Raw genomic sequence first — 7,856 nt, 5'->3', positions numbered from 1 at the left:
AATGTAGTATATCACTAGTGAGATGATAGTATCTTGAATCAATAATCTAATGTTCGAAGTTGATAAATATCATTACCTCAGCAATTTCAGTCATATAACAGTTGCCCCAATATTCATTAGTAGCATTGGAACAAATTTTCTTATTTGTAATTTTTTTCTCCTTTAATTTTAACACAATAGTTTTTCTTGATATGACCTAACTTATCACACCTAGAACACTTAATCTTTTTTGTGTTTATACAATTGTTTGAAGAAGACTCTAGTTTATTGTTAGCATCATATTTCTTCTTTTTATCTATATTATTATTCTTTTTTTAAATTATAAAATGGATATCTTCATCTTCCCCTAAAATAGAAGCTCTCATCATTTGACAAGATAATTTTCCTAGGAAGAAAGAAAATTTTCCAATTCTACTAAGGATGATTCTTGAACCCATCCTTGAATATATGTAACATAAGAAATATATTCTTTTCGAAGATCATGAATAATATAATATTTAATTTGTGCATTAGAAATTAGTTTATTTGGATCTAAGAGTGATATCTCTTAATATAAATTTTTAATCTTTAAAGTACTAAAAAATTAAGAGATCATCTTAATAGTATTTGTCAAATCATTCTTCGAATACTGAAGTAGAGCCATATTTTTCTTGTTGAGCAATACATGAGTGATCCAAATCTCGTAAGCTAATTTGCAACCAATAATATGTTTAAAGAGATCCTAAGAAATATATCTTTTTAATATAAATCTAATTTTTACATTTAATATCCTTCATCTTTTCTTGGGATCTCTATTTGCATCTAGTGTTGTTATTATATTGTTATTAACTACATCCATAGATCTTCTCCTATGAGATAGGATTCCAAGCAAATCTTCTAGATCTTATAGTTACATTGATTAAAAAGTTCAATACAAAACCGACCAACTTGACTATTAGTTGAAAAAGATTATCTTCTTTTCCGATGAGATCTTGAGATATAGATTATCATATTTGTAGCTCTAATATCATGTGAAAAAAGGGATAAATCACATGCAATTACAATCCTTTCTTAAATAGTACTAACAAAAACAAAATAGAAGAAGAAAAAACTAAGATAAAAAGTAGAAAAGAAAAAACTATATTGAACTTCTAAAAAATAAATACTAACAAATGTTGAACTACTTTTGAAATTGCATTTTTTTTAGATATGATACAAGATTTGATTGACCCTTTTTTTTTGTTGGAATTTTAAAATTCTATTTTAACGAAATCTTTGATGTTTTGATTTTGACTAATTTTTTTTATTTTAATTTTGACTAATATATATATATATATATATATATATATATGTCATTTATTTATAGATGTAGAATAAAATTTAAATCAAGAGGCCCTTATTTCTAAAATTTTATTTAATTAATTAATTTAAAAGATAAGATAAAAAATAATAATCTAAAATCTTTCAAAAATATACTTCAAATATTTAACACCTCCTTCGATACTAAATAAGAAAGTATTCCTTCTTCCTTTGTTGTTTGCATGTCTCTTCATCAAACTTTATAATGTCAGGAGAATAGTGACACACTTTAAAAAACCTCATATCATTGCAGGTAAGAATCTCGATTTTTGTGTTGATGATGTCATTTTGATTTGGTGATATCGTGACAGTTCCACATTAATATACGTTATCCTACATGAGCTTCCATAGGACAGATAGGAAGAAAAATAAAACATAATTCATGGTAAAGAACATTGTATAGAATTGAACAGACAAAGGTGTGAAAAGCTTATTCTTAAGCGCACCGATGTACTTTAAAGCTTCAACTATGATGGATAAAAGGTGAAGCATCAAACAATAAAACCAACGTTCTACATAAAATGATGGCATAGGAGGCATCACAATCGAGAAAACTAACAGAAATCCACAAAGGGGGAATAGTAAGCATATAACAGTCGATAGAGCTAATTAAATATTATTAGTTAGCTACGGTTAATATTTTGATTCCAATATTTTAAAAAATTATATTGATTTTCTATAATTATGAAAGTCAAACATCAAAATTTATTTATCCTAATATCATCAACGAAAATATAAAAATATAAAATAAAAAATATAATTTTAATGTTTCAATTAGAAGTCACAGTTGACTAGGTGACATCGGACGATGGCGTTATTAGGAGTTACGAATAATTATTATGGATGAGGAGAATAGTAGTAAGATGTGAGAGCCGGTTGACAACTATATCAACGTAGTTATCGAGCAGTGCTGCTCAGCATATGCATCAGCAACTCTTTTGTTGCTCAATAACTGCATCGATGCTAATGCAAATACATAGCGATCCTCATCTCTCATCGTTGTTCTCTTCATCCATAATAATTATTCACAGCCCTCAACGACATTGTTATATGCCACCACCAATGTACTCCACCACCACCCACTAGAATATTAATATTATTTTTTTATCTTTTGTTTTCACATTTTTGTTGGTATGATCGATGATATTAGTTTCACTTTCATAATGACAAAAATGTCAATATAATTTTTAAAAATATAGGATCAAAATACTAAAGGTTACGTAACTAACCCGTTATATATATATATATATATATATATATATATATATATATATATATATATATATATATATATATATATCCCCTGACAAACAGGGAATCTTTCTACAACTGAAAGCACACAAAAAGAAGAAAGAAATGTGTTCAATGGCACAAACATCAAAATAAAGAATTTACTGTCAATCGAAAGATTCGAAGTTACGAAGTAGTGTGCATTTCTTAATCCAAGTTAGGCTTCAACAACATCAAAATCTGCACTCACTTGTCGTTCTCCGTGCTGCTGACATGAGCTGCGACAGCTAAAACGACAGATGAGAAGCCCAAAGCCAAACCTTAAGAGTGGACTTGTCAATAGTATCTTCTTCCTTGTCTGTATCTTTAGGAGTACAGTGACCAGAGCAAGACAGCTTGCCATCAAGCAGGGGCCTCTTCTCAAGGTTCGTCTGCTCCAAGAGGCAACGAGATCTCGATGTTGCCTTGTCCATCACAATAATTAAGGAGTAGCTCGGTGATATGTATCGGAAACACGGGAAATTTTGTTCACCTCAGATTGGCAGCCTAAAGCTTCCAAACCACTGGAAATGGACTCCTTACACTCTCTGCACCGTCGGTGTTTTCTGGTGCAGAGAACAGTCGCAACAGGAGGAATTAAAGAAGGAAACAACACGACCTGCCATTGACACTAGAGCTCTTAATTCAAGCGGCTGAAAGAAGAAGCCAGTTGAATAGCATTAGCTGCATAAATGGTTCCAAAAACTTGGGCAGAATTGAATTCGAGCCGTCCATTTGATATCACAAAGGACAAACGTCAGACTTCACTCAATCGGCCATTTCTGGTTTAGATTTTTAGAACTTGGTGAAAAGAACGAGACCCACACGTTCGTCTCAGCCTCCATGGCGACATTGCATTGGCCACTACATTTCAGCCTCAGATTACCCATCTCTTGCCACACCCTCCCGAGTATAAATCAAGTAAGAGCAGCCCAAACTGCGACTATGCCCCGAGTTTTCACTGCACAAAGAGAGAGTCTCTCTGTACTTCCATGGCATCGGCCTCCCTCCTCAAGTCCTCCCCGATCATCGAGAAGTCCGAGTGGGTGAAGGGCGCTGCTCTTCGCCACCCTTCCGCATCCGTCGCCGCCCGCTCTCACCCTGCAACCTCGCTAGCACTCCGCGCCGCCAGCTCCTACGCGGATGAGCTCGTCAAGACAGCGGTACGAACAATGTCGACCATAACCTTTGCCTGCTACTGGTAGAGACGCTGAACGGAATCGCCTGCAGAAAACCATAGCCTCTCCCGGGCGTGGCATCCTGGCCATGGATGAGTCGAACGCGACGTGTGGGAAGAGGCTGGCTTCGATCGGGCTGGAGAACACCGAGGCGAACAGGCAAGCCTACCGCACCCTGCTCGTTACTGCCCCGGGCCTAGGCAACTACGTCTCCGGTGCTATCCTCTTCGAGGAGACGCTTTACCAGTCCACAACGGATGGCAGGAAGATGGTAGACGTTCTCCTCACTCAGAACATCGTTCCTGGAATCAAGGTTGACAAGGTGGGCAGGAGCAATCCATCAGTTCATACACTGACGCACTCTTTATGTCACGATCTAAACAGCTTCCAACTGTTTGGTTTAATGACTTGCCATTGCTGCGAGCAGGGCCTCGTACCTCTTGCTGGCTCAAACGACGAATCATGGTGCCAAGGCCTTGATGGGCTCGCTTCTCGCTCTGCGGCTTACTACCAGCAAGGTGCTCGTTTTGCCAAATGGTATAAACTCCGTCCCTCATATTTCTCAATGTTATAAGAACAGGTACGAATCATTCTTGACGTAAACGGATGACAGGCGTACTGTTGTGAGCATTCCCGATGGTCCCTCTGCCCTTGCGGTGAAGGAAGCCGCCTGGGGTCTTGCTCGCTATGCTGCTATTTCTCAGGTTTGAATTCTGTGAATAGATTGGTGATTCATGGAGCAACGTAGATTTGGTAGGAGAACTGACATCGTCTGCAGGACAATGGTCTCGTCCCGATCGTGGAGCCTGAAATCCTTCTCGACGGCGATCACGGGATCGAGCGGACCTTCGAGGTGGCGCAGAAAGTCTGGGGTGAGGTCTTCTTCTACCTCGCGGAGAACAATGTGATGTTCGAAGGGATCCTCCTCAAGCCCAGCATGGTGACTCCAGGAGCCGAGTGCAAGGAGAAGGCCACACCGGAGCAGGTGGCAGAGTACACCCTCAAGCTCCTTCACAGGAGGATTCCTCCCGCCGTCCCTGGAATCATGGCAAGTCCCATCACCGGTTCGAACAATGATTGGTTGCAAACAGGGTATTAGTACTTCTCAACTCATGGTTGTAATGCATGGCAGTTCCTGTCCGGCGGGCAATCGGAGGTGGAGGCGACCTTGAACCTGAACGCCATGAACCAGGGGCCGAACCCGTGGCACGTCTCGTTCTCGTACGCGAGAGCCCTGCAGAACACCTGCCTGAAGACCTGGGGAGGACGGCCGGAGAAGGTGAAGGAAGCACAGGAGGCTCTGCTGGTGCGCGCCAAGGCTAACTCCCTCGCTCAGCTGGGGAAGTACACCGGCGAAGGCGAGTCGGAGGAATCCAAGCAAGGAATGTTCGTCAAAGGCTATACCTACTGAGCTCCGCACCATTCCCATTTCCCTACACACACACATGCAGGAATAATAGACTCCCTCTCCCTCTCTCATGCCATCTTCCTCTATATAAGCATTGACGACTTACGCTTTCCTCCTCTATAGCTATTAATAATGGCGACGACTTCCATTACGTGTATGTCTGACTAATTTGACTCAAACCCAATCTATGATCTTAATTCAAGGTTCCAGGTAATGTTCTGGGTTTGACCCATGATCTAATCAGTTTAAGCTTATTAATATTGATCAATTTAACTCAAACTCATCGTGAATTCAAAATGTCAACGGAAGGACAGAGTAAAACATTTGATGAGAAAATTAGTATTCCAACTTATATAGCTTCTTCCACTGAGCAACATCAGATCATAGTTTCCCAATCGGACAACCTAATTGGTTGACTCAGATGGTGGGTTGACTTTGCATCTGGAAAATTGGATGGGTCAAACATGTGAACAGTATTGTAACGCAAGAACTCCGAGTCCAAATTGCTCATCGATGGAGTGCTAGTAATGCATTTGAATTCGCATCGTCTGTGACATCTTCCGTGCTCATGGAATAACGGATCGACATACATCCGTTCTATATTCTGCCCACGTATACGATCGTGAAAGTTCAATGATATTCTATGATACCTACCACAAGATAATATTCTCCATGGCACACGCGATTCTGATTCTGTTGCCCGCTAAGTGGATTCTATATCATCAATGCTGATTCTAATGACAAGTTTACGCCTAAAGAGCGAGCCTATTGGAATAATTGTCTCAGCAAATTGGAGAATCGAGGAATCTCATGATGGCATGTCTCCTTTGTGGATTGGTGACCTAATGGCATTACTGACCTTTGTGTCCAAAGATTCTTGCGGGAATGCATATTGCAAAGTCTTCAGCTGTCCTTCGACTTTCGCCTATTAAACGCCACCACTAAACAAAAAATAATGAGAAATCAACACTAATTAAGTAGCTCCTGATGAAGATACGACCCAACATATATCATAGGCACTGAGAAATTGCTATCAACTCCTTCCCGTGTTAATCTCAACAGTCATCATCATCGTCGGGTATGAAAACGACAAGATTTGATGGTTAGAAGCACGTGTTCCTTTCCCTTCACAATCCCAAGATGACGACAGAGGAGTTACGCTCAAGTGTCCTTAACGCCATTTGAGCAACGGGGATCCGATTGATGCGTCATGGTGGCGACTTTCGACGGTGCAGAGCAGATGAGGCAATGCGTTCTCCCACCACCAAAAGCTCATGTTTTCTGGCCAGACAAGTGAGTCCGTTGGCCACTTAACTGCGCCTCGGTTTCGTATACGAAGAAGTCGCCCCTCGTCGCATGGCGGCCATACGCAACTCCACTTACGTGACGCTCCATGGCCACCTTTCCTCTCTCTGCCGTAGTAAAAAGGTGTTTAGCCACTTTACCTATAAATTGGAGCTCAATGGCGTGTGCCCAACGCGCTTCCCCATCCCTCCCTCGTCTCCGTCGAACACTTCGGAACTCCGACGATGTCGTCCCGTCTTAGCTCTCAAGTTCATGCAAACGCCTCGCCGGAAGTTTCCAATGACCCATGCGTGCGGATCAGCATCCCGTTGCAACCCCAGGAGCCGGAATCGACGCGAGGCGCCGATGGATCCGTGGACTACATGGCCCGGACGCAGTGGCTCCGCGCCGCCGTGCTCGGCGCCAACGACGGCCTCGTGTCGATCGCTTCCTTGATGATCGGCGTGGGCGCGGTGAACCAGAGCGCCAAGGCCATGCTCGTGTCCGGCCTCGCCGGCCTCGTCGCGGGCGCGTGCAGCATGGCCATCGGCGAGTTCGTCTCGGTGCACGCGCAGTACGACATCGAGGTGGCCGAGATGGAGAGACGACGCCAGGTGAGCGGGAGCGGGAGCGAGGAGGGGGTCCGGGGAGAGGAGAGCCTGCCGAGTCCGATGCTGGCGGCGGGGGCGTCGGCGCTGGCGTTCGCGCTGGGGGCGGTGCTGCCGCTGTTGGCGGGCGGATTCATCAGGTCATGGGGCGTCAGAGTGGGGGCGGTCTGTGCCGTGAGCAGCCTGGGCTTAGCTGGGTTTGGTGCAGCAGGAGCAGTCTTGGGTGGTGCTGTTATCTGGAAGCCTGCTCTTAGGGTTTTGGGGGGAGGATGGCTGGCCATGTTGGTCACTTACTGTGTGCTTAGAATCTTTGGGCTTCTCTTCAACATGCAGGTCTCCTCAGCTTAGAGTGGCAAGGAAAACAAGGAATGAATAATGTCTTTTGGAGAGTGAAAGCTATCCATGAAATATGACCTATAGATCTCTCTTCTCTTCATCTTCTTCTTCCCGATTAGTAATGTTTTGGTGGGGTTTAATTAGCATCATGCAGCTGCTGTCCCTTCTCTAGTGGAAGTTTGGATTTACACTGCAGAAGCTTATCTTTCCTGGCTTTGTTTAAAGATTTATATGCGCTTATGTTTCGATCAATAGTTGGCATCAAAGTTTCTTCAATAAAACTTCTTATCTTTTTATCTTCTATTCTTTCTAATATGGTATCAAAGCAGGGGGGAACTCTTTCCCGCCGGACTCACTTCTCCATCGGACTCCTCTCTCTGTTCGCTGTATAGTCGTCCGTCGTTGCCTCACTGTCAACTGTCGATCCTCAACTCC

General features: G+C 42.4%; 2 protein-coding genes across 2 annotated transcripts; both read left to right on the top strand.

Annotated features, from left to right (window-relative positions):
* The first annotated feature begins 3,542 nt into the window (after positions 1 to 3,542).
* On the top strand, positions 3,543 to 5,344 carry LOC135674299 (fructose-bisphosphate aldolase 1, chloroplastic-like). The gene is made up of 6 exons (XM_065184013.1): positions 3,543 to 3,770; positions 3,838 to 4,107; positions 4,213 to 4,322; positions 4,399 to 4,489; positions 4,564 to 4,833; positions 4,918 to 5,344. Exons 1-6 carry the CDS (start codon positions 3,600 to 3,602, stop codon positions 5,194 to 5,196), a joined length of 1,191 nt encoding a protein of 396 aa, XP_065040085.1. The 5' UTR covers positions 3,543 to 3,599; the 3' UTR covers positions 5,197 to 5,344.
* A 1,351-nt stretch (positions 5,345 to 6,695) lies between these two features.
* LOC135675095 (vacuolar iron transporter homolog 2-like) lies at positions 6,696 to 7,433 on the top strand. The gene has a single exon (XM_065185366.1). The coding sequence runs from the start codon at positions 6,723 to 6,725 to the stop codon at positions 7,431 to 7,433; it is 711 nt and encodes a 236-aa protein (XP_065041438.1). The 5' UTR covers positions 6,696 to 6,722.
* The last annotated feature ends 423 nt before the right edge of the window (positions 7,434 to 7,856 follow it).

Source organism: Musa acuminata, chromosome BXJ1-5, assembly GCF_036884655.1.
Source record: "Musa acuminata AAA Group cultivar baxijiao chromosome BXJ1-5, Cavendish_Baxijiao_AAA, whole genome shotgun sequence".
NCBI lineage: Eukaryota > Viridiplantae > Streptophyta > Magnoliopsida > Zingiberales > Musaceae > Musa > Musa acuminata.
Note: the sequence above shows the minus strand (reverse complement) of the source record. Positions and strands in the feature narration are given on the sequence as shown.

Coding starts and splice junctions, on each gene's coding strand:
- LOC135674299 (XM_065184013.1), top strand. CDS start 3,600: ATGGCATCGGCCTCCCTCCTCAAGTCCTCCCCGATCATCGAGAAGTCC. Junction 4,323..4,398: donor GGTGCTCGTTTTGCCAAATG/GTATAAACTCCG, acceptor AACGGATGACAG/GCGTACTGTTGTGAGCATTC. Junction 4,834..4,917: donor CCGCCGTCCCTGGAATCATG/GCAAGTCCCATC, acceptor AATGCATGGCAG/TTCCTGTCCGGCGGGCAATC.
- LOC135675095 (XM_065185366.1), top strand. CDS start 6,723: ATGTCGTCCCGTCTTAGCTCTCAAGTTCATGCAAACGCCTCGCCGGAA.